This window comes from Phasianus colchicus, chromosome 11 (assembly GCF_987193195.1).
Source record: "Phasianus colchicus chromosome 11, bPhaCol1.hap1.1, whole genome shotgun sequence".
Taxonomy (NCBI): Eukaryota; Metazoa; Chordata; class Aves; order Galliformes; family Phasianidae; genus Phasianus; species Phasianus colchicus.
Genome location: NC_143446.1, coordinates 12123772 through 12149111, shown reverse-complemented (window position 1 = coordinate 12149111; position 25340 = coordinate 12123772). Strand labels below are relative to the sequence as shown.

The 25340-nt window shown below is 47.3% G+C and overlaps 1 protein-coding gene across 3 annotated transcripts in view; it reads left to right on the top strand.

The window, feature by feature from the left end:
* The window catches only part of GRIP2 (glutamate receptor interacting protein 2), a 248274-nt gene that overhangs the window by 20178 nt on the left and 202756 nt on the right, over positions 1–25340 (top strand). For 2 of the 3 annotated variants that reach the window (XM_090148247.1, XM_090148248.1), the window contains exon 1: positions 10991–11134. The exons of the other annotated variant lie outside the window; for it this stretch is intronic. In XM_090148247.1, the coding sequence (XP_090004373.1) occupies positions 11080–11134 (55 nt within the window). In that variant the 5' untranslated portion in view covers positions 10991–11079. Of the gene's footprint in view, positions 1–10990; positions 11135–25340 lie in introns of those variants that run through there. 3 annotated transcript variants of the gene reach the window in all.

The following is a 25340-nucleotide window of genomic DNA, read 5'->3' as shown; positions in this document are numbered from 1 at the left end:
CTGTTTTTCTTCTTTTAAAGAAATCTCTGGTTATTGATCATGCCAGGTAGACAGACGCATGTACATTGTGGCTGTAACTTTCTGCAGAGGCTGCTTTCTAGCTCTTAGTTGAAACCCTGTTATTTATGTTCATTTAGTGTCAGGGTGATAGTGTAACCCATATTTATGTCACCTTCACTGCCTGTGAAATGATTCTGTTTATATGCCATGGTTTGAGTTGAATTATTTTAAACCAACAGGGTTGTAGCAGCTAATTCTGGTATTCTGAGTTGGCATGGTGGCAGGAATATGTACTACAGGGCCTAGCACCCCTTCAGAACCCTTTGTGGTTACGGCGGGTCTAATTCCTGACACTGAGCAGGAGGCAGGCTGGTGTAATTGAGCAGACTGTAGCTCTGCTTGTGATTTCCTAACGCATGGGAATGATTAAATCTGCATACTCGAATATACAATGGCATACAATCATTTCTACCTTGATGCATTGGAGAGACTCAAATCAGCGTAATTGAGCATGGGTTTTTTCCAGCACAGGGGCCTTGGTTACCTAGCAGTTATCTACCACATGCCTGCCTGGATGGCTGAGTGGCAGCTATGGCTTTTTGTTTTGAAAAAACAAAGCTACTCTATATGTATTCCTTCTCTAATATTCTGGCGGTGGAAAGCTGCTGCTGGATGGCCTAAAATCATAGGACTTCATTTTACACTGCAGCTAAAAACTTTGATTCATTCTAGTTCAAATTCCTCTTTATTTTAACACTTCAATTTATCTGCAATGAAGTGCTCTTTCACCATCTGTCACCCTGAGTTGCCCAATAAACACAGGGTGGAAGTGGTACGTTGTCTTTCTGGTTGTGTATGTTTGAAGAGATGCTCAAAAGGTGATACAGCAAAATCTTCCTAGTACAAAGAACCTGTGTCTATGGACGAAAGAGAGCTGAGGATGGCTCCCTCTCAGCAGCAAGTCCCAGCGGTGAATTGCTTGTGCTGGCAGCTGGATTGCAGCGCAGCAGAGGGCAGTACAAGACTATTGTTGCAGCCACGTAGCTCATTTCTCTGTGGTACTGTGAGCACTTTGCAGAAGTAACCTTCCATAAATGACCATCTCTCCCCTGCAATTCTGTCATCACTCCAGCATTTGAGGAACAAATTGTCTGCCTCTCCCCATTCTTTCAGTCTCACATGTGAAAAGTAGTGTGAGGAAACAGGACAAGTGGAGAACCCAGAATTTCAAGAGGAGCTCCCTTTGGATTCTCAGGTCGCGAGTTCAAATTGTACATGGGTTAGTGGGACTTGAGTTTTGGCTTATGCTTTACCCAGCTCTGTGAAATAAAAATTGGACAAGTGCTTATAAGTGAGCATGAGCATAGCAGCTGTCACTATCAAACTCACAGCTGGCAGTGCCCTTGCAAGTATGAGGCTGTTTAAGTAAGGAATTCTCCAAAAGCGTTGCTCCTTGAAGGAACACTAAGACACCCTTTCGCTCTAAAGGGGAACACATTTCTTTTTCCTGTGTGATTCCTGTCCTGTTGAACAGATTCCAGTCCCCCAGAACAGAGCTCCTGATACAAAGATTACTTAAAATAGAAGCCCAGAAGGCACTGAAGTGTTGCTATATGGATTGCAAAAGAAAGCTCAGTGATTATGGATGTTATTTTAGAAATAATTGGGAAAAGAAATACTGAGTGTCTGCACATAGAGAACATGGAAATGTGTGTGGCACTGCTGCCATTAGTCAAATATAGACAAGTGGAATGGGAAGTGGAATAATATTTCAAAATGAATAATTACATCAGGCATAAGTCCAGTGATTGCTTTATTAAAGCCTTGATGAGTGCCAAGCAACTCCTCATCTATACCAGGGAGCTGTACAAAGTGTACAATTCCAGTACTTCATAAAACAGCAGAGGAGGGGGTCTACGCTACTTGAAGGTAAAGGGGGCTTTCCTTTTTTTTTTCCCTCCTTCTTGCCCAAAGCACAGATTTTCTTGCTAGCTAGTATGGGAGATATCATAGTCATTTAGGTTGGAAAAGACCTTTGAGATCAACAAATCTTTCAACCTTACCCAAGCCTAACCTGATGAGCCAGAATAGTCAGCTGCTTTGCTTTCTGAAAGTGTGTGGCAAAACACTGCAATGGCCATTATTATCTCTTCTCTATCCCCTTTGAATGTACCTGCAAATACATGAAGTGTTTCCATTAAGATTAACAGTCAATTGCAATGATTTGCAACTGTCTTTCTCTTCCTTTCCTGATCTGAAATGCACTGCAGTCGTTAATGTGTTACTGACAGCTGGGGCTGGCTTGCCATGAGAAGGACAAGGAAGCAAGACGGTCCCAGTAAGGATGTTAACATATCTTAATGGAGCTGTAGCATTTCTTTCTGCTTCCTGTTCACTTTTCTCTCAACTTCTGTTCACTGACCAGAAAAAAAGGAAAGTACTGAATCTTATCTTGTGGTAATATTGACTGTAGTCTTCATGAAATGCCAGCGTGGATGGTCCTTACTGAAAGATGGATAGGTGGTGTTTCCCTGTTTTGTACCAAAGGCAGTAGCTTGAAGCATCTTTAATGGAATAGATGAGAATGTAATGCTAGTTCTGATTTCAGGAAGACTCAGGAGGGAGCCTGAGATTATTGCAGGAATGAATGGTGGGCCCGAGCCTGTTCTCATGTGCCAAAACATCTGCCATTGAAGCTCACCTCAAACTCATTTAACACAGCTTCTGGTTTCCTTCTGAAGTGATTGAATCATAGAATGGCTTAGATTAGAAGGGATCTCAAAGATCATCTAGATCCTCTCATTCATCTGGGTGAATCCTTCCTGAGGGACCTCTGCAGTGGGGAGCAGGGGTGAAACCTTGTGCAGCCAGAGGCAATCTGTGATCTTGCTGCCTGGAATGAAAGACTTTGAGGCAGTATTGAATGTGTGTGTTTAGGGGAAAAGATGGTATGTACAAAGCAGAAATTAACAGAAGCAAAAAAGGAAAGGAGGGAAACCTGCAGGTAGTTTTGGAAGGGGAAGGAATGTGTTTCCAAGAGCAGCATCTTCAATCAAATTAAAAAAGTGGCTCTTACACTGCTGTGACTGAGTTCAGGCGGTCCACCTGAAGAGCAGTCCACATCTCATGGCGTCTTCACTCTAACCCAGATGAAGCTGTCAGCTGCCCAACCAAACATGGCTTTAGACACAGAATGGCTGTTGTTTTTTGCATTGTACATTGGCAAGCAAATATTGATACTGTTAAGCAATTGTATCAGCTGCTAGTACTTCAGGCCCTGTGCCAACTGCTGGGAGCTATGCAGAGTAACATGCAACATGGTCCTGAATTTCTGAAACCTGCCTCAGCAGGCAGGAAATCAATGTGCAGCGGTTGCAGTGGAGCTGAGTGCTGCATGGCCCTGAGCATCCCTCTAAGGGAGGGACAGAGCTCTGTCTTGTTTGAATGCTGATGTTTCTGACAGAGCAGTGAGGCTGACTTTGGAAAGTGGTGCAAGGCTGGTCTGAGCTCCATTGTGCTCGTGCTGTAACTTGCAAGGAAAGATGTGAGGAACCAGCTTCAGAGTTGATCTCTGAGCACATCTGTGGGGCAGAAACAAGAAGCCCTTCTGAGTTTCCTTCCAGCAGGGATGGAACACAGTGGTAACCACACACTCATGGTGCTTATAAATGGGGTCTATTCTTGTGTCAGTAAATTCCACAGACATGCTCTGCTTCTCTGAAAGATGATCAACCTTTCAGAGGGATGAGAATCACCCAGGAAAGGTGGAATGACAGCCTGCTTTCAGCCCTCAAACCTAATTTGATGTGAGTACTTCTGTAGAAATCTGTAGTATGAATGTATGCCTCGAAGTTCCTAACAAGAAGCAGACATCAAACTCAATAAACTGTTTGTACTGTCTGTGTTGGAGGCAAAGCAGAACCAAGTGGGATTAATAGTGAATTTGCTATTGATCAACCTTTGGTGGAAGCAACAAAAATAATCCATTTTAAAACTGCCTTTAACCTTCCAGCATGACAGGATTACTTCTAAATTCCATGATCTCAACCCTGTTCACTGCTTCTGTGGGCTACAGGACACTGCTGCATAGAGGTAGCATCCATCAGTGAAACAAATCCCTCTTGATGGTATTGTGACAATATTTATCCTTCTGTCTCTACGTGCCTGGGAGGTGAAAATAGACTTTGTTAAAGTAGCTGTGTGCCACTTACCTGTCACTGTAGGATGGAAATAGGCTGCCCGTTGTCCCATGCAGAGCTGCAGGGATACAGGGTGCACTGCATCAGCACTCACAGCAGCCCAACCTTGGCAGAGAAAGGAAACTTCTCTCTTAATAAAGTAAGTGCTGAAGAGGGAGAGAGAAATGAGATGAGTTTAGATACCTAAGTAGATCTTGTTTTTGTAGGATTACAGAGGTCAAAGTAATATCTAGCTTGATCTTAATATTGAATTCTGCCAGGCAATAGCTGTAAATCAATACAGGCAGCAAAGCCCATAGCTTAAGTAGGTAGACTTGGAACAACAGAAACCCCAGCTGCATCGAGATGTACTTCCCATTTTCCCAGAGTGTTTCATGATGCCATGTCAGTGGTAAAGCAGTGTGGCTTTGGAGGATGCCCCTCAGTGGTGGTACATCTTCACCCAAGCTGCTGGTGGGAGTGGACAGCAATGCTGCTCCTTAGAGTCTCCCAAGTGCTAGTTCCTCACTGGCTCAGAAATGGTAAAGGGGCCCTCTAAAATCACTTGCTTTGGGGCTGGTAGGAAAAGCTGTCTGGTTTTCCCTAACTTTCCTGGCTGTACAAAGTCACTGGGGGCTGACAAAGTCAGTGACCTCCAAGATAAGGGAGTGCATGACAGGAGAATTTGCTGGAGAAGCCTAGAGACATACAGGTCAGGACAAAAAAGCCTGGATGTTCTTCCTTAACCCTCTCAGGAAAATGAGATTTGCCTTGTATCTGGGAACTTCCTTTCACAAAAGGGTGAAATCAGTGTCTGCTCACTGTTCTGTGCATACAGCGTGCAACAGAGTAACAATAAATAGATCTGATCTGAAAAGCCTGGTTTGCACACTTGGCAACAGACCCAAGCCTTTGCTCAACAGCCAGCTCCTGAGATTGAAAAACTTTGTGCTTTCATCTTTTCCTCCTACAGCTGCAATGGGATTTAAAGCACAATTGGCCCAACTCTTTCCTCGTGTGCCAAAGAAAGCTGCTGGGTGGAAGGTGCAGCGTTTGAAGAGCTGCATAGATTACTCTTTACAAACTTGTTGGGAGCAATCCTGCTGTTCAGGACCAACTGCTTTGTTATCTCTGGTCCAATTTCCCACTTTAGTACTCAAGTTAGGCTAATGGGGAGTGCTTTAGGGAGCCTCTCCATACTAGCTTTAGGTCATTCTACAATAATGTAGGTGTTAAATTCAATTGCTAAAAGCCCTAGGCTATATTTTCAACTAGTATTGTGCTTGCTGTTTTCATGTTTAATTATTTCTGTGGCACTAATGTTCTTTAAAAGTAGCACTGTTGTAGCCTTGATGGTCTAAAGACATTAAGGCAGAAAGGTTTTTATGAGAGCAGCCAGTGTAAATGGCAACACAGGCAAACTTTTAGGTACAGAAAGTGTCAATTTGACCTTAATTTTCAGAGCACCTTCATCTGTCCTGTTATCCTCAGACTCTCAGAATTTTTACTGAGGCAACGTTAGATCAATAATGATTCCTTCTCTGGGAACCCTGTTCTCATACACAGTACTTGCACATCATCAAGCAATTACAAATTACAGCTGAGGAACAAAGGCCCGGCATGGCAGGTGGTGGGTCTGTGTGGGTGGCTGAGTCAGACCAAGGGCCCAGCAACACTTGGCCCCACCTGCTGTGTTTTGTCTGTTGATCAAGTGCTGGTTCCTCCCTCTTTTCTTAAAAAAAAAAAAAAAAAAGTTTTGGAGTTTTGTTGTCAGCTGGAATAGTATGTGTCCATCACAAACCTCCTGTGAACAGTGTGATGTGCCCTGATCAAATCCAGCCATGGAGTTGTGATTTGCTGCTAGTCCCAAAGGTACCACGTACATTGCAATCAAATTGCAGAGGGCTGTGTTTCCCCCAGGAAGCAATCTGCAGGAAAACGTCACAATTTAATGAAAGGATCTCTTTGAGAAGAGATTGAGAAGAGGTCTCCTCTTTAGGGGAGAGAAGGAATGGCAGCAGGTCCCAGCTCAGCAATACAAGCAACCCCCATCCTGACCTACCTCAGTTCTCATGCATCTCTGTGTAAGTTCTGGCTGAGTGGGGAGTCAATCCCTGCTTGTACTCTAATTACAGACGTGGTAATAAAAAAAAAAAAAAAAGTTTTTGTGAATTTTTGCATGAGGGATTTCTTCTGCTAGCAGAAGATGGGCAGGGGCTGAGTCTCTGTTCCTGTTGCTGAAACTCCTCAGGAAAGCTCCTGGAAGCACTTGTTCCAGCTGGCTGCAATAAGCCTGCAGGTGCCATCACTCCAATCACTGCCCTGTAAGCTGATGGGTAACTCCCTGCTCAGAATCATGGAGGGGAGTCATCCTGTGACCTCCTCTGCTGTGATGGGAACCTCCTGTGCAGTGCTCAGGTGTGACATGCCGCTTTCTGCAGTGCTGCAAACTCTTATGCTTAAAGGAAGAGAGCTATTCTTATGGGGCTGTGATTACCTGAGTGTGACTCTGCAGGGAAAATAATGATGGCAACTTCAAAACAGATCCTCTCCAGTCCAGCTCTGAAGTTGCTCTTCAAGAATCTGTGAGAGGAGGAATGGCTGAAAGGATGGTGCAAAAGTAAGAATTTTGGGTTCTTTGATCATGGGGCGGTCTACTCGGCTCCTGGCCTGGGGTCTGCTGATGGGTCTCACCTGTCTCGAAGGGGGAAACGGATCCTTGCCCAAGAGCTGGCAGGACTTGTAGAGAGGGCTTTAAACTAGATATGAAGGGGGTAGGGGATAAAACCAGGCCTGCTAGAGATGAGCCTGGGGGAGCGGCAATGGGATTAGGGATGAGGCGAGGGGCTCGGCTGAAGTGCATCTACACCAATGCACGCAGCATGGGCAACAAACAAGAAGAGTTGGAAGCCATGGTGCGGCAGGCAAACTATGACCTAGTCGCCATTACGGAAACATGGTGGGACTGCTCCCATGACTGGAGTGCTGCAATGGATGGCTACAAGCTCTTCAGGAAGGATAGACAAGAAAGAAGGGGTGGTGGTGTGGCTCTGTATGTTAGGGAGTGTTTTGATGTTACTGAGCTTGTGGCTGGGGATGATAAGGTTGAATCCCTATGGGTAAAGATCAGGGGAAGGGCTGACAAGGCAGATGTATTGGTGGGTGTCTGCTATAGACCGCCGAACCAGGATGAGGAGACAGATGAGGTGTTCTATGAGCAGCTGGCAGAAGCTGCGAGGTCGCCAGCCCTTGTCCTCATGGGGGACTTCAACTTCCCTGACATATGCTGGGAATTCAACGCAGCGCAGAAGAAGCAGTCTAGGAGGTTTCTGGAGTGTATAGAGGATAACTTTCTGATGCAGCTGGTGAGAGAGCCTACGAGAGGAGCTGCCCCGCTAGACCTGCTGTTCACAAACAGAGAAGGTCTGGTGGAAGATGTGGAGGTTGGGGGCTGTCTTGGACAGAGTGACCATGAGATGGTAGAGTTCTCGATTCTTGGTGGAGCCAGGAGGAAGAACAGCAAAACTGTTACCTTGGACTTCCGGAGGGCGGACTTTGAACTGTTTAGAAGACTAGTAGGGGGAGTCCCCTGGGATTCAGTCTTAGAGGGTAAAGGGGTCCAAGACAACTGGTTGCTCTTCAAGAAGGTAGTCTTACAGGCGCAGGAGCGGGCTGTCCCCCTGAGCTGCAAAATGAGCCGGCGGGGAAGGAGACCGGCGTGGATGAATAAGCAACTATTCTTGAAGCTCCGGGAGAAAAAGAGAATCTACCTCCTGTGGAAGAAGGGACGGGCAACTCAGAAAGAATACAGAGAAGTTGTTAAGATATGCAGGGAGAAAATCAGAAAGGCGAAAGCCCAGCTCGAGCTCGACCTGGCCACTGGAATAAAAAGAAACAAGAAATCCTTTTACAAATATATCAACAGTAAGAGGAGGACTAAGGAGAATCTCCATTCTTTACTGGATGAAGCCGGGAATGTGACTACTGAGGATAAAGAAAAGGCAGAGGTCCTGAATGCCTTCTTTACGTCTGTCTTTAAAGGTCAGACCAGTTATCCTCAGGATATTCCACTTTTCGACCAGGTGGTCTCGGCTGGAGACCAGACTAAACCACCCATGATTCAGAAGGAAACGGTCAGAGACCTTCTACTCCAACTGGACTGTCACAAGTCCATGGGGCCGGATGAGATTCACCCGAGAGTGCTGAGGGAACTGGCGGAGGTGATAGCCGAGCCGCTTTCCATCATCTATCAGCGCTCCTTGTTGACTGGTGAGGTACCAGAAGACTGGAGGCTTGCCAATGTGACTCCCATCTACAAGAAGGGCTGTAAGGAGGACCCGGGGAACTACAGGCCTGTTAGCCTGACCTCGGTGCCAGGGAAGGTTATGGAGCAGATTGTCTTGAGGGAGATCACGCGGCAAGTGCGGGACAACTGGAGCATCAGGTCTAGCCAGCATGGGTTCACGAAGGGTAGGTCCTGCTTGACCAACCTGATCTCCTTCTATGATCTAGTGACCCGCCTGGTGGATGAGGGAAAGGCTGTTGATGTAGTCTACCTAGACTTCAGCAAGGCCTTTGACACTGTCTCCCACAGTATTCTCCTGCAGAAGCTGGCAGCCCGTGGCTTGGACAGGTACACTCTTGGCTGGGTAAGGAACTGGCTGGAGGGTCGAGCCCAGAGAGTGGTGGTCAATGGAGCTAAATCCAGCTGGCGACCGGTCACGAGTGGTGTTCCCCAGGGGTCGGTGCTGGGGCCTGTCCTTTTCAATATTTTTATTGATGACCTGGATGAGGGCATTGAGTGCACCCTCAGTAAGTTTGCAGATGACACCAAGTTGGCTGGAAGTGTCGATCTGCCTGGGGGTAGCGAGGCCCTACAGAGAGATCTGGACAGGCTGGAGAGCTGGGCTGAAGCCAATGGGATGAGGTTTAATAAGACCAAATGCCGGGTCCTACACTTTGGCCACAGCAACCCCAAGCAACGCTACAGGCTTGGGGTGGAATGGCTTGAAGACTGTGTAGAGGAAATGGACCTGGGGGTGTTGGTTGACGCTCGGCTAAACATGAGCCAGCAGTGTGCCCGGGTGGCCAAGAAGGCCAATGGCATTCTGGCTTGTATCAGAAGCAGTGTGACCAGCAGGAGTAGGGAAGTAATTGTTCCCCTGTACTCAGCTCTGGTGAGGCCGCACCTTGAGTATTGTGTCCAGTTCTGGGCCCCTCACTGCAAGAAAGACATTGAGGCCCTGGAGCGTGTTCAGAGAAGGGCAACAAAGCTGGTGAGGGGTCTGGAGCACAGGCCTTATGAGGAGCGGCTGAGGGAGCTGGGATTGTTCAGTCTGGAGAAGAGGAGGCTCAGGGGAGACCTTATTGCTCTCTATAACTACCTGAAGGGAGGTTGTAGCGAGCTGGGGGTCGGCCTCTTCTCTCGTGTAACTGGTGATAGGACTAGAGGGAATGGTTTCAAGCTTCGCCAGGGAAGATTCAGGCTGGATATTAGGAAATACTACTTCTCTGAAAGGGTGGTCAGGCACTGGAATGGGCTGCCCAGGGAGGTGGTGGAGTCACCGACCCTGGAGGTGTTCAAAGAACGTTTGGATGTTGTGCTGAGGGATGTGGTTTAATGAGAACCATTGGTGACAGGTGGATGGTTGGACTGGATGATCTTATAGGTCTTTTCCAACCTTAGTGATTCTGTGATTCTGTGATTCTGTGTAATGAGAAATACTCAGCTGATCTAACTGTGGCTGTTTAACTCAAGTACCTCTGTTAGGATTCTCATCTCCTCAGTGTCTGCTACAGTCACTGACTTTGGTAGGTCTGTCTTTCTACTGAAGCTGGTTTTCTCCAAGGCAAAGAGGAGCTGCAGGAGGGTGTTCTGAGCAGGACCACTCCCAGGTCTGCCTGGGCTATGGCACTACAGCTTTCACCAGGCTGCAGAAATGTGTCTGAGTCCAATGCCTGGCATGTGCCCTGCAGACCTGGGTGCTCGTAATCAAAATGGCAAACATTTCTCAGACATGAGCTAGGGATAAGGCTGACCCTTGCCTATCCTACAGCAATACAGAAAAGCTGTTCTTAAAACTAAGCTGGAGTCCATGCAGGCATCTCTAGGTAGATGGCATTGCAGCTGTCATGCTGGTCCAGGTGCATCCTGACCTTGGAATTAGCTCATGCTATCCTGAGGACAACTTGGTCTGTAATATTTTAGTTTACAGCAGCTGTTGCACATAATGTTATCGCTCTTGCAAAGGGAGGCAGAGATGCAGAGACCTACCAGCCAGATAATGAAAGGCCCGACAAAGAACAAAAAGCAGCAGCTAGTCATTGCAGAGATATGCTGCTCCCAGGAAATTAAAAACACGCCAACCACGGCACACGCAATAAACATCTCCTTTGTGTTCGCATAAAAGCACCGAAACCTCTGGAATATAAAGAAATGACAAAGATGCTATCCAGCCCCCCTCGTGGGCTTCACCTGCTCGCACGCAGCCATGACAAAGACGAAACCCGGCAGTCCGACCGTCGCGCAACTTCCCTCCCAGCAAAGCCCAACTCGGGCACGAACACGTGAACCCACGAGCGCGCCCGCGCCAGGGCTGGGCGTTCGCTGCAAAAGGCGCCGGGGTTGAAGCAGAAAGAGAAAGCGACGCGTTAAATGAGCCGAGCGTCCTCCCGGGCACCGGCGGCGCGGGGGCGGCCGAACACCCATCGCCCCTCGGCCGCGCTGCTGCGCGCAGACGGGGGCGGTTCCCGTGGCTCCCGGCCCGGCCCCGCCGTTCGCCCCGCCCGGCCATAAAGCGCCGGGGAGTCCGGAGCGCTCGCAGCGCCGCTCCCGCCGGCCCCCCCCGGGTCTCCCGAGCCGTGCCGCTGCCCCGGGGGGTCGGCGGTGCCGCCCGCCGCCATGCCGGGCTGGAGAAAGAGCCTCGCCCTGTGCCTGCAGCGGATGCAAGAGGACGGTGAGAGCGGGCTGGGGGAAGGAGGGCTGAGGGATGCGCTCGTTCTCCTTCTCCGTCTATTTGCTTTTATTAACGTTATTTTGGAGGTGGAGGGGAGAGTCTCTCTGAGCTCGGGCACGGAGCTCCGCGACCGGGGAGGGTGTCTGAATGCCGTTAAACTTCGCTGCAGCCGATCTGTCCTCTCGTCCTCGGGCGGGGGTGAGCTCTGGCGCTCGGTCTCGCTTCTCTTTCTCCGAGCGGTGGGAGAAAGCCCGAGTGGAGCCGGCCGCCCCGTTACCCGGTTCTGCTGGGGGCATTCTGAGCTGCAACTTTTCGAGCTCCCGGTGCTGCTGCCTTCAGCTAATGATTCTTCCCAGCTCCCAACTCCAAAATGGGGATTAGATGGTTTGCGAATCGCACAGAGAACGCGTGGCGATAATCTCGTTCCTATTGTGCCGCTTACTATTACTCGCGGCGGCTGCGAATGATTTTGCTTACGTGCTGTGGAGCGAGGTGTGAAACGAACGCCGGATCTGCGGCTCGGAGAGGTCGGGAAAAGGCTCCGGCTGGGTGGCACCGCGTGGCGGAGCCCCGAGTCCCGCACGGCGGATCCGGAGTGGAACTGGGGGCAGCGGTGGGAAAGTTTCAGCCTCGGAAAGCGCGGTTCTGCTCTGATCTACTGAAACAGAGGTGCGGGGAACGGGACGGGCACGAGCAAACTGAACCTCAGCTTTATTGCCCGTTGCTGCGAGTGTTTAACAGCGAGTTGAGTTTTTTCTTTTGCGTCCTTTCCCCACCTGCCTCCCCAGGCCTTGCCGTGCTAAGCAGACATAGTAAAGATCTGAAGCAGCACTGTTGCACCGTGAGTGATGCACGGATCAGGGAATTCTCTGGTCCTGCTGGTTAGTAAGCACGGAGAGACCGTGCTGCTTGGTGCCTCGTGCGGGGTCAGGGCTGAGTCGTTCAGCTGCTCTGCCTTTCTGTCGCCGCTTCCTCCCTCCCGCTGCTTTGGGAGAACACTGTTTATTTCTGATGTTCGACCCCTCCGGGATCTCGGCTTCCAGGCACAGCGCTGTTAGGAATCAGAAGTCTTGTCCTATAGAAGAGAAAATCCATCCCCTGTTCTGCAAGCTGAGACGTGCCTGCATGAATTCAGCCCTGGTGCAGTGCTGTATAACGCTGCCCTGCTGCAGTTCATAGGGATGCTCCTGCACTGCTGGACCGGGGTCTCTACAGAATAGGTATAGCAGGGAGCTCTGAGGTGCAGCTGTGTAGAGTTTGTCACGTTACTTGATTTGTATGCACTGGCTCTCATCTCTGGGGGCTGTGTAATGCATTTCCTCCTCATCTTCCCTTGCACTGACCTCAGCCCCAGCACTGCAGCACATCTCTGACCGATGTACTGCTCTCCACCTTGCATCCCTTCAGGGACGTTGGATGCTTTACCTGGTGGCACTGCATTGATTTCTTTGGGTGGCTTGCGTAGTTGGAAGTCGGTGTTAATCAGAGCGGTTTTTCTGGAGAGGATAAATCTCATGGACTGAAGGTGATGCTATGTCTAAGGGAGAAGCTATGCATCTGCTGAAGAATTTGCTCTATTTGTAGAGAACTTTCTGCTTTCCCCCAAGGCAACCAGTTTGATGCTTGTATGCAGTACACAGTTCAGCCCTTTGCTGGGCTGTTGTAGCACTGCAGCACTAACAAGCACAGTATGAGCTTTAACTGGACTCTAGAGAAAGTTTTGCATCGCGTTATGCCTAATGCTGCCAGGGCATCTCTGCAGTTTGCCAGATTTTGGAAGCCAACCTCCAAACAGCCTATAAAGAAATACCAACTTCCAATTTTTCTTATTCAAAACAAGTTGGGTCTGCCTCATTGGCATCTCCCTGGCTATGCAGATGTGATAATTCTACTCCAAACATGTGAGGCAGGGAGCTTCTCCCCATGGATGCTCCCTGTCCCATCCATGTGTTTGTTGAAGACTGCAGTACTTACTGCATGTTAATGTGATGAGCATCTCTTGCAATTTGCAGCCATTCGGTGCTGGGTTGGAAGCTTCATTAATCACAGTTGGTACTGAAAAGGTCAGCCATGGTAAATCCCATAGGAAAACACAGGATGTACATGAGCTGAACTGAAGGATGATTGCTGTTTCAAAACACCACCCCCAGTGATTTTTTTCCATGTGTGTTCTGCCTTAAACCTTCCTTCCAGTAAAGGGAGGGGGGTGACTGCTGACCAGGGTGCAGCAATGCTGCATTCTCTAATTCATCTTTGTTGCTGTGCATGGGATGTGCACCTTCCTATTAAGGCTGGGGGGACTGTATCCTTGCTGCTCCCAGGCTTTCAGTAGCAAAGGCATCACAGGCTGATTTCTGCTTTGGGAAATGTGGGCAGGTGGGCGAATCTTTGGGGATTTTGGCATATCTGAGTGGATGTGGAACCTGGATGCCTAGAAAGGATAAGCTATCTGCAGACTGAGCAGCAGCGATGTTTTTATCCGCACTGATGGAAGTAGATGTTATCTGGCTGCACATACTTGTGCAATGTGGGGCTCGGTGGTGGGCAGGCACCCTCTGCTGAACCTGACGCGCTTTCCTTCTTTGACTGGGAAGGAATGCAGGATTTGGGTGTAAATTTAGCTTGTTGATATCAAATCCATTCCTCCCCCGGGTGGTTTTCCTCAGTAAAACCAGAACATTTGACTGATACCTTAAAACCCTGATATGATGCCTTATCCTTAGTTCTAAAATCTATGCATCTCCTTAAGGAAGCCTGATGTTCTGAAGCAAGTTACTGACCCTTGCGTGAATCACAGGGCAGCGGGAAGGGAAGGGAAGGGAAGGGGGGGGAGGCAGCAACTCAAAAAAGTGGAAATATCACAGGATTGTGTTGCTGCTGTTTTCTTCTTTCCCTTGTATATGGCTCTGCACTGGTTACCTTGGAAACAGCTGTAGGAGCATATAGGGGCACAGCGCTGCTGTGCAGCCCTGACACTGTGGGCTGAAGTGTCCCATGGTGTGTGGGGGGGAAAAAGAGGGTGCAGTGTGGGCTGCATTGAGGGACAAAGGTGACAAAGTAACACCAGTTACAAAATGTCCCGGTCTTGCCTGGCCTTGCTGCAGGAGCAGTTTGGGAGCGTCTGGCAGGAAGTGGTGGTTGGTGCCTTTGGCAGAGTTATTTAAATGTTCATAGTGGGAAGGTAAAAAGTATCGTGGTGGTCTGTCTTGGGGAGGGCTGTAAGGTCAGCCTTTGTGTTCTGCCTGCAGGGCGGTGCAGCGGGGTGCTTAGCTCCAGAGCTGTGGGACTGTGGTTATGGCTGGAGGTGGGAATCTTTTTATTATTAAATCACGGACATCAAGGAAAGATGTCCCAATAAGAAAATGAAAAATTGTGTGCTTTTGCCCAATTAACAGAAAATAAGATCTTTCACATTGTCGTGCTGTTTGAGATGCACAAGTAATGTGTAGAATAACTCAAGTGAGCTCGCTGTAAAAATCATATGAATTGCCTTTTGTTCACTTACCCATAAACGTTTTGATCTTGTGAACTGTAGTGTGCGTAATTTGAAATCAGCTGGAATACTCTGCTGCTTAAAATCAGGTGTGCTTTCCACATCAGTAGTAACAGTCATTCAGAAGGGAGCTCCTGAAGTTGTCAAGGCTTCATAGACCCATCTCTCATTCTGGCTTGAGTCTGCTGAGCTTTCATGCAGAGTCCTTTTGTCCGAACCTCTGATAACATGATCTACTGTACTGGCTCTTAATTTCCAGCTACAAAGTTCAGCTCCGTAGCTGTCACTTAGCGTGCAGTTATACTCGAAGGGCTGTTTGATCTGTGCTGAATGCAACATGTTAAGGTGTTCCTGCATGTGATGCTTGTATAGTGCACATCCAGGCTCTGCTGGAGATGAGGACTGGCATGCATGGTGTTCAAGAATTTATGGGCTGCTCTTTTGGTGTCATGCTAATTCTACAGGCCAGTGCTTTCAAAGAAAATTTAAGAAGAGCAGATCTGACCCTCGAGTGAAGTATGGTGGGGAATTAGGATCGCTTGAAGGCTGTGGTGGTAGTGCTTAAGGGATAATGTTCATTCATCAAACTGATGGGACAGCCACAGCAAATCCTGCTAGACTTTGATGGACTCTTCTTTATTCATTAATATGTTGATGTGGATTTAGGTGCCCATCAGATGAGGGAGCAGTAGCTGCTGTGCTTGCCTGCTCTCTCCTCACTGGCTGTCTCACTGTCACAGTATGCTGGATTCACATTGCTGTATGTGATCCTGTGCTTCAGCTCTTGGAGTACTCATCTCTGAACAGCAGGGACAAAGCCACTAGGGTTCTGCAGAATGGTTTTGTGACTGGGGTTCAGGCTGTGGTTGTTTTTTCCAGCTCACTGCTTAATCTCTTTTTAGTAGGCACGAGCACTGGGAAGCTGCTCAGCTGCCCCTGCAGCCAGGCTCTTGCTGGTGGCATAGCCAAAGTACATGTGCTCTATGGCAGGCCATCTTTCTGGGGCTAAAACTGCAGACCTTCCTATGGATGGGCCGATTTAGTATAAAAACGACTATATTGTTTATTACTTGACTCATTAAAATTTCTTATTTGGAGTAGAAGCAGGTTTACAGAGGTGTAACTCTAGTGGAATAATTACCAGCTCATAGTTTTGTAGAAGAGCCTAAGATGGCAAATCAGGTATTTTTGTAGCTATATATCACATAAACAGTTTATTTTAAAAAATTTTTTTAAGCCAGACCCAACCCCTGTAGTTGAAAACAGTGATGTTGGCTTGGAAGACTTGTGTAACATCTAGGGCAAGTGGGGGGGGAAAAAAAAAAAAAATCCCTTACTGTCATCTTTTTGCAGTGGTCTTGTTTTCCAGGACCAGGCATCTCCTGCAGCATGTACTGGTGAGGACAGCTTGTGTATGGGCAGTGCTTTTGTCTGCATGCATTGGGCCAAATGTGGTTACACTGCATTAGGGTCTCTGTGCCCCTGGAACCAGTAAACTTCTGTGGCTTGACCGTGGTGTGAGTAAAATCTTATTTAATGCTCTTAGCATGGGCATTTTGTCCAACAAATAAATCCTGTGATGATGGCCTCCATGGGAGATGGTAGCTTCTCTTTTCTGCAGCCCTTGGTCTGTGTGAACACACCTCCCCAGGGCTGGGTCTGTGTTCTGTCTGGTTGCACTTGATCTTCCATGGGCTTGTTTCATTGAGAGGAAAAGTAATGAAGCTTTTCATATAAAATTCAAGTAGGATGATTTTTTTTCCAGCACTTTCATTTGTCAAGGGAATAAATTACCTTTCCTCTGTTCTCCCTTTTTTTTTTTCCTCTTTCTATTTGGAAGATGAAGAAATTCAGATAAAGTAACCCAAACAAACTGTAGTAGCAGGGAGATCGCCATAATTCTCACTTCCCCCTCATTAATGTCAGATACTTGGCATTTAGTAATTACTGGCTCCTACTTTAGAGCCAGAATTATTGGTTTTGGCTCTGGCAGAACTTGCTGATTCCACCAAGCACTGGGAATGCTGCTTTCCCTTGGGAAATCAGTTCATTCAGACGCACTTCTCTCCGGTGGCTTCAGGTATCTTGTGCTGAGACCTCTCTGGCTTTAAAGAGAAGGGGCTACAGAAAGCACTGTGCATCAAGATGTGGTCAGATCCATGTCTTGTCTATGTGTTGGAGCAGAAATGTCAGTGACCCTGCCAGTAATGCTGCTCTCTTCTGATGGGTGGAAGCCTCTTGCTGAGGCTGCAAAATAAATTCAGTTCTGAACTCCGGATTCTTTCTTCCCTGCCTGTTTTCCATTTAAATCCAGAAAGAAATCTGTTGTTGAAGCAAAATGTAGGTGACTGTATGGTATCCAACACAGGGCTGTGCTGGGTATTGTGCCTTTCTTATCTTTGGCCCCACAGTGGTGATATGCTGTTGCTGTACCACCAGCCCCACAGACTTGGGTTGTAGGGGGGAGTTGCTGTTAATTTGCATCCCCTTGCAGCAGAGGCCTTGAAGCCCCAGCAACAAGCAAGAAGTGAAGAAATAAGCAGAAAAATAAGATGAGGCAAACTGCCAGGCAGCATGACAGTTTTACAGCAATTGGTGATGCTGAGTTGCTCACTTCTCGCTTGGTCCCAGTGTGCTTTAATGATGCAGACTCAGACCTTTGTGTGTCTTCCAAAGATGTTTCCAGGTGTGGGGGCTCAGTTATAAAAACAGCTTGCCCTGATCCACTGCATTTGGCTACCAGGAATTCAGGGAAGTGTTTTGGGGCTGTCACAATGGGACAGATTTAGCAAAGAAGTGGGAGGATGAGTTAGTAAATATTTGTCTTTCCTCAGCACTCTGCATTAATCCTTGATCTTCTCTTTCTTGTGATTCGGGGCTGGGGGTGGTGCTGCAGTGCAGTCAGTCCCCTTTTCCCTTGGGACCTGCATGAAGCTTTTCATTCCATCAGGAAGTGCTTCCAGGTTGATTAGAAGGAATGAGGGGTGGGGAGGAATGAATTGTAATGCTCAGTCCCAGGAAGAGCCAGCAGAGGTCCAGTAGCAGAGCTGTATAACAGCAAGGCAAGAGCTGCTTTAACTCTGCAATGCAGAAATCAATACGAGTAGCTGAAGAGTGAATAAGACTTGAACACCACATTCTTTTTTTTTTTTTTTTTTTGGTTAAATAACACTTGAAACAGCTTCAGGCTAGCAGAAAGGCTTAAACTGTTCCTTAACAGAGGACCCACAAGTTCTGAGAGCTCCTTGGTGGGTTGTGAGGTGCCTGTGAATAACCCACCTCTGTCCCCATGTAGGGCTGCATGCTGCTTCTGAGTGGCTTCACACAGAAGTAGGCTCAGGCAGGCTGCAGAGCTCCAGCTGTGCATTGAGATGCTGTGGCTGTGCTGCTTACTGGTCATGCTTTGCTATTCCTGTTATGTTTCATGGGCTGTCCCCTTTGCATCCTGTGTGAACTCCTTGTTGCGTTAGATAGCTGCTGTGTTCCTCAGCAGGTTTGGCTGGGGTTGGAGCTGCAGGTCCCTGTGGGTAGCTTTGGACAAAGTTATTGCTTGATTTCTTGGGGGCAGTGGGGCTTTTTCTGTCAGCTGAAATTAACAGGACTGCTGACCTCAGTCTTCACATCTGGAAGATGAGTACTGACTATAGTGAAGGTTGTGATGCTCTGTTCAAAACAGATATGAAAGTGTAGTTACTGAATGTAGCTTCATGGCCATCTTCCTCTGCTTAGTACTTTTACAGCTGGAATTATGGCAGCTGTGCAGCATCCTTGAAAAAGACCAAAAATGATGAGGAGTATATCTCTGCTCTGCAATAGTTTTGCAGTGTTTGAGGGATGTCAGTCACAATTCTCCCTCATCAGTCCCATGCTTCCCCAGCCTCTGGAGGACCCATTTAAGCCTAGCACGAAGCTCATCTGTTACTCTTGCTTTTTAAATCATATTTGTTCTGCTTTTCCTCCTCTACCACCTGCAGAGGGTGTTTGGTTGCATATGGAGGTAGCTTCTGGTTTTATTTGGACTGGCCATTGTAATTGGCTTTTTCTTTTTTTTCTTTTTTTAATGCATCCTGTCTTACTCTTTGTTCCTTTAGTCCATGCTGTCACTGAGCTCACAAGGGGGGTTCTTAATAAGTGGGCTGAGGACTGGAAATAAGAATTAGCAAGCTAGCTGGGACTCAGTCTCTGGGGCTTGCAATAAGGTAAGGCTTGCTGGCTGTGGTGTCCCTTCACTTGGAGCTGGACTGAGCAGCATCCACGTGCCTGTGGCATGCTCTGTGAGCCCTGTGCTGCTTCTGCTGTCCTTCATGCCAGCCAGCTGCCTCTTGCCAAGGGTCCCATGTTGCCCTGAAGCAATTCAGTGACAGGCAACACTGTGATGAACACGATCCAGTTTCTGCCTCTAAATAATGGAGAGCAGATGGCTTTAGGCCAAGGAATGCCAACTTCTGTAACCCATCTGTTTCCCCCCTGCTGCCTCTAGGGGCTGCCCAGCAGGGCATGGGGATGCAGATTCCTGGCCATGATTCCTTGCTTTGCCCCTGACTTCCCTAGTGAGCACTAAGTCCTCAGGGTGCTGTTTTCCTTTGCCTACATCTTCCTTCCTGCAAAACCATGCTGTGATGTCTGATGCAGTCTGCAGCATTGCTGCTGGGTGCCGTCATGGTTTGGAGTGTAGTGGTGGAGCGAGGAGCTTCTTTCACCTCTTGGCTTTGTCCCAGCTGTGAGCTGCTTACAGATATCCAGCTGTGTGCAGCTGGCTGTGGGAGCTCATCCTCCTGCGTGGTGTGAGCTGTGCTGAATTGTGCAGCTGGGAGATCCCTTGTGCTCAGGTTTCTCGACCCCATGTGTGGAAACAGGGATGTTTGCAGCAGAGTGTAAGGGAGAACTGCTGACAAAGCAGCTCTTGTGTTACAGAGGCAGGTGGTGATGGCCTCTGTGATATTCTAAAACAGAGGAATATCCTGTGTCTGTGAATGTGTGCAGTCTTTTTGATGTGCATCTAACTCCCGGTGGAGTGAGTCCAGGGACAGTGCTGTTTTCCATAGCCCTTATGTAGGCACCCGATCTCTTCTAGCTGTGCAAGAGCTGTACCCCCTTACAGTGGGGGTGTTGTTTTGTTGAACTTGCTGAAGCAATAAATAATGATTTGGGGATGGGCAGGGGCAGCAAGAAAACTCATTTATTCAGCCAAACGAATGGAGGCAGCTCACTGTGTCATGGCCAGGCACGGTGTGGCTCTCCTGGTGTGTGATATTGCTGCCTGGCTGGAAGAGGAAACAAACAAAGATTTGCCCAATGTTGCAAAAATCCTTTGTGGAAAGATGTCCTCTTCACAGTTGATGGCTGCTTCCTGGCCGAAGGACACGACCCAGCACTGGCAGGGACCTCTAGGGTCTGCCTTCCCTGTGAGAGAGATATTAAAACCCCAATCATCCCAGATAATCCTATTTCAGGAGCTCATTGATTTTTAGTGGAGGGAAGTGAGTTAAAATGATGAGTCACTGACCTATTTGAAAATGAACAACCTCCTCTCAGTGTCATTAGGAGTCAATAATGGATCATCCTGGTCTAGAGCTGGTGAAAGGGTTTGGGGGGGGATTGGGGAGCCTCGTGCCTGCTGCACTCTGCGTTTTGTGTGACTGCTGGTGTGCGCAGGCGCTTGTCTGTCTGTGGGGGAAGAGGAAGGACAAGTGGATGAAAGCCAAAAATATATTGACAGTGTAATATATCGATGGTGTAATAGAAGTGAACCCTCCAGTGTGCTTGGGGTCGCTTCTGTTTGCTAATGCACCTTTGGCTTTTCCCTGTGGGTCTCCACATTACACCGCAGCTCGTGTATGTTGGGCACTGTTTGTTTGCTTTCTGCTATCCCTCTAAGCAGTTGCATCCAGCTCTAGGTGTGCTTTCCTTTGACTGACCATAGGTGAGTTGTTTGTGGCTTTCTGCCCTCTGCCACGCTCTGCATCTCTTCTTTCCTGTCTTTGGTGCCTGCACAGGGCTTTGGGATAATCAAGGGGAAAGCTGGCTACCAGAATATCTTTTATAGGTTTTATGCCAAGCCGTGACTTTGGGAATTCAGTCAGTGTTGTGTGCAGGTATGATCAATAAAGCTCCTAGTTATGTACTTCACCGTTAAGTCTTAGCTCATTGATTTAAGGAGTTACCAGGAACTAGGGAAATAACATGGTTAATTAAGTTAATTGGATTGCAAGGTCTAGAGGGACTGTGCTTTTCTGCCTGCTCTCTGAAGCACCTCGACACCTCTGATCACTATAAAATAATGACTTTTTCTTTCCACCTGCTGGGAGTTTGAACTATTTAGTTGCTTTAAAACTATTTGCATTTCAAGATGAGTGATTTCTCCGTGAGCTGTGGAGTTATGGCTTTGGAGAGCAGAGATGAGAAGGGGATTCCTAACAGGGCTCAGCTGAGTGATCTCAAGGATCTGGATCCTTGTGTGAAGTGGTTGTTCCTGCTCTTAGCAAAACACATGTGGTGCATCTTCCAGTCCTTGGTGTGTTGATGCTGTCTATGCTGGCCTTGGAGTTGATGCTAACTATGTTGCCCTTGCCATATAGCAAGGCATGTAGAAAAATAATATATTGGGCTCTAGATCGATATACTGTGACATCTGTTTTTCAGGAAAATAAGTAAACAGATCTGCCTCTGTCTAAAATGGAAATTTATTCTAGATATATAAAATGAGATCTAGCACAGAGGTATTCTTCTGGAGCTTGTATTTCTTCTAATTTATAGCTACTCTTCTTTTTCATGTGAATTGGAGACTAAAACCTCCCATTATGGGCCTGTAATTTATGTATTCAAAATTTTACGAATGTTATCTTTCAGTGTTTTTATGAAGCTCTGCTGTGGAGGTGCTAAGATAAGGTTATATATTAAATATTGGCCAATTCTCTAAGAGTAAAACTGAGCTTGTAAATTACCAGAAACGCGCTCTCTGTGTGAGCTCACTTTCATACTAATTTTTTTCATCTCCTTTGAAGAGTTAGGGAAGGCAAGCTGTGTAAATGCAGGTTGGGTTAAGGAAATAGCCTCAGATTGCACCAGGGGAGGTTCAGGTTGGATATTAGGAAGAACTTCTTCTCAGAAAGTGTGGTGAGGCACTGGCACAGGCTGCACAGGGGGTGCTGGAGTCACCGTCCCTGGAGGTGTTTAAGGAAAGAGCAGATGTAGCACTGAGGGATGTGGTTAGTGGGTGATTTTGCTGTCAGGTGCATGGCTGGACTTAATGACCTTAGCAGTCTTTTCCAACCTTTATCACACTGTTCTGTGGTGTCTGGAAAGCTCCTCTCAGTCTAGTTTCACTGATTTGTTGTCAGTAGGAAACCAGATGGGTTGAGGTTCCCATCTATCGTGAGTCTGATACAAGTCAATGCTTTCATTGATGATCCATTGAAAGGAAGGAGAACATGCTTGTGTTTCCAAGCAGCACCAGGGTGCCAGCTGCTACAGCATTGGTAGCGTGGATGGAAAGCATGGACTTGAATGTATCTAGAGGTGCCTTCAGGAAAATGTGCTGATTCATGTGACTTCATAGGGAAAACAGTGAGCAGAAGACATCAAGGATACATGGATCAAATTCTATCCACAAGTGTCAATCAAGGTTTCCATTTCCCCCCCTCCCCCCCCCGATATTCACTGGTACTTAAAGGGGGGGGGGGGTGGAGGGGTGGAAGGGGGAAAGGATGAGTGGGGTTGCTGAAAAACTTTTGTTTTTCATTTATGCATCAAATGGAGCAAAATCTTGAAGCTGTATTTATCCAATCCTTTGAAGTTCTAAATGTAAAGGCTGAGCTGTCTGTGCTTCTGTTCCTGTTCCTGTGTTTCCTGGGATTCCCTTCCCCATGATTCCAGTCCTGTGGGCACCAAGGAGTCATTCAGACCTGGGAGTTAACTTGTCAGTCAAAACCTCAACGCTCCTTATTTTAGAAACATGATACCTGCTGCCTCAAATCAAGAAGTGGGAGTAATGTAGCAATTTTGTTCTTGGCATGGCTATTATTTTCCTAGTAATGTTGTTTTTTTTTTTTTTTAATAGTGAAACAAATTGTTCTAGAAAATCTTAGTATTTCCTTTGTTCTATTTGTGATGGTATAAAGAACCAATTGCCCACCCTGCACCACTGTTTTCCTAAGAAAACTTAATCCCAAATGCTGCTAGCTGTACTTGTATCAACACACAGCAGAACAGTACAGAAAAAAAAAGTGCATTTAAAATTAATTTCTATGGGAGAAACTTGGCCCTCACTGTCTTTTTTTCTTTAATTGCCAAATAGAAAACAGTTATATTGTTCCTTTTTATTTTTTTTGAGAGAGAACATTTCTCAGCCAAAATTCATTGGGGGGAAAAAAATCAGCTTTTTTGTTTCCAGGAGGAACTAACTACTGCATGTGATTGGAGGTGTTGGGGTGGGCATTTCTTCAACAGCAGCTCCACAAGGACAAGTTTTCTGAAGCTGTCTCAGTATTGTACAACTGGAAGTAAGAATCAGTAGTGGGATTTCTCTCATTGCACATGAATGTGTTACAACCCTTGCCTGCAGACACCTGCATTTGCAGGAGATGGCTGTCACCTGGATGAAGGACTGTCTCCTTGTCTGCTGTGCCTGATGTATGGGCAATCTTACTGCCATCAGTAGCAAATATATTGGCTGTACTGTAATTAAATGGAGGGCAGTGGCAGTGTGCAAAGCAGTACTGGGTCATTCTGTCTCTACTGTGCTGCTGTCTCTGTGGACGTGAGTGGGAGAGAAGAGAGTGCTGGGGTATTTGGCTATTGGTTCATCACAGTTTTGGCAGCCAGTGTCCACTGCTGCTCACCTGCTCCATGCAAAGCTGTTGTGCTGCATCTTCTGGCGATGTAGGAACTCTGTGTCTGGCCTCCAGCTTTCCCTATCACAGCAACCTGAGTAAGGTTTGAGGTGTATGACCAGGACTGTGATGTTTGGGCTATAATTCATTGTTGCCTTCCTTGGTGTTTAAAGCTTCCTTGGCATTTCTGCAAATGTCTCTCCAACTTCTCCCCCAGCTCACCACAAAGACCCTGTTGCGTGGGATTACCCCAGAAGTGATAGATGAGCTCCTCCTGTTAGTGTTAGCAACACACTTTCTCTAGCTAATTTCCATGGCCTTAGTGCTGTTGGCTCTCAAGTTCAGTTTTGAGAGCTTGTGGAACTGAAATGAATTGAGAAGCAATGTTTACAAAGGGCTCCTCTGTTTCACCTCACCTAGAAGCCTTATGACACTGCTAGCTCAGTTCCTACTTCTTTAAACCCACTGGAATACCAATCTCTACAACACAGCACAAGAGGAACTTTCTCTTTGGACTTCTTGCAGTGTTTTAGATCTAATAAGCTGCATTATTTGGGTTGCAGTCCTGCAAATTACGTATGGAAAGTGTCCATTTAGCCATCTCAGGCTGCCGAGTCATCTGTGAAGCTGTTGTTCTTCTCTTTCAATAAGTGATAATGGAATGTAAACCCTAGTGTTTGTTCAGATTAAAGCACTTCTGTGAGCAGCAGAGGTCTTCTGCCAGTCTTACTGCTACGGTGCAGTGCTGTTATGGGCACAGCACTACCTGTATGGGTACAGGCAGCTCTCAATAGAGATCCTGAAATCCTCTTTTCTAGCAGTGGTGTTGGTTGCCAGCATAATCTTTAGCCCAACGGCTGTGGCAAGCACGTGCCTACCTGTGTTTTATCCTCCTGCCTTTGCTCTCAAGCCTTGCTCAGAAAACTGCAGCTGCTCCTTGGGCTGTGCATTTATTCCATCTGCAGGAGGGGTCACTGGGACCTGAACAGTGGGGTTCCTGCAGGGATGTCAGTGCTTGGTTGGGTACTGCAGATACGTACGAGAGGGAATAAACTCCAGCACTGGTGAGGAGGAGGCTCTATATACATAGGCTGTCCCAAGCAAAACAGAGATCCCACCAAAAACCCAAGAAGAAAGAGAGAATAGTAAAGCACCTTTAAACTACTCCTGAGTGCTGCCTCTGCAGTGGATGCAGCTCCCAGCAGCACAAATCCCTGCATTGCCAACAAGCAAAAGAGGAGCTCGCACCTGAGCACTGAAATAAGCTGTCCTGCAAAGCTTGGAATCAGTCCTTGTAAGCAGCTCAGCAACAGCTTGTTTAGTCTCAGGATTGTCTGCTTGTTTGGGTTTTTCTTTCTTTTTTTTTTGTGGTTGTTGGAGTAGGGAATGAAACAAATTTAGCACCAAAAAACCTGTGCAGTCTTTCCCTACTGAGAGTTTGCAGCCAACTGCTTACGTCCCCTGGTAGGGTTTGAGTGAGTGTTGGTGACTTCCCTCACATTTTCAAGGTCTTTACGGATCTCTTGTGGGGAGTTTTCTTTTTTCATTTAGGGCTTCTTGTCTGCTGAGCACTTGCTTAGCATTGGTCTCCCAATGCACAGCCAGCCTGAGCTTATCTGGACCTCACTGCTCTCCCCCCACTCTAGTAATGCTTCCCCTTTGTTTTTTTTTTGGTGAGGCTTTGAGACCTCACACACCATCTTGCTTTCAGCTCATCAGCTGCATGTTTGTTCCAGCACTGGCAGCTCTTGTTCGCTGTCAGCAATATTTACTTCTCGGCTTCCTTTATTTTTCCCTAACACTTCATTTTAAGCAGACAGTTGGAGAATCTCTCTGTTGGCAAGCTCCAAATGAAAATGCTGTAGGATAGGATTTGTTTGCC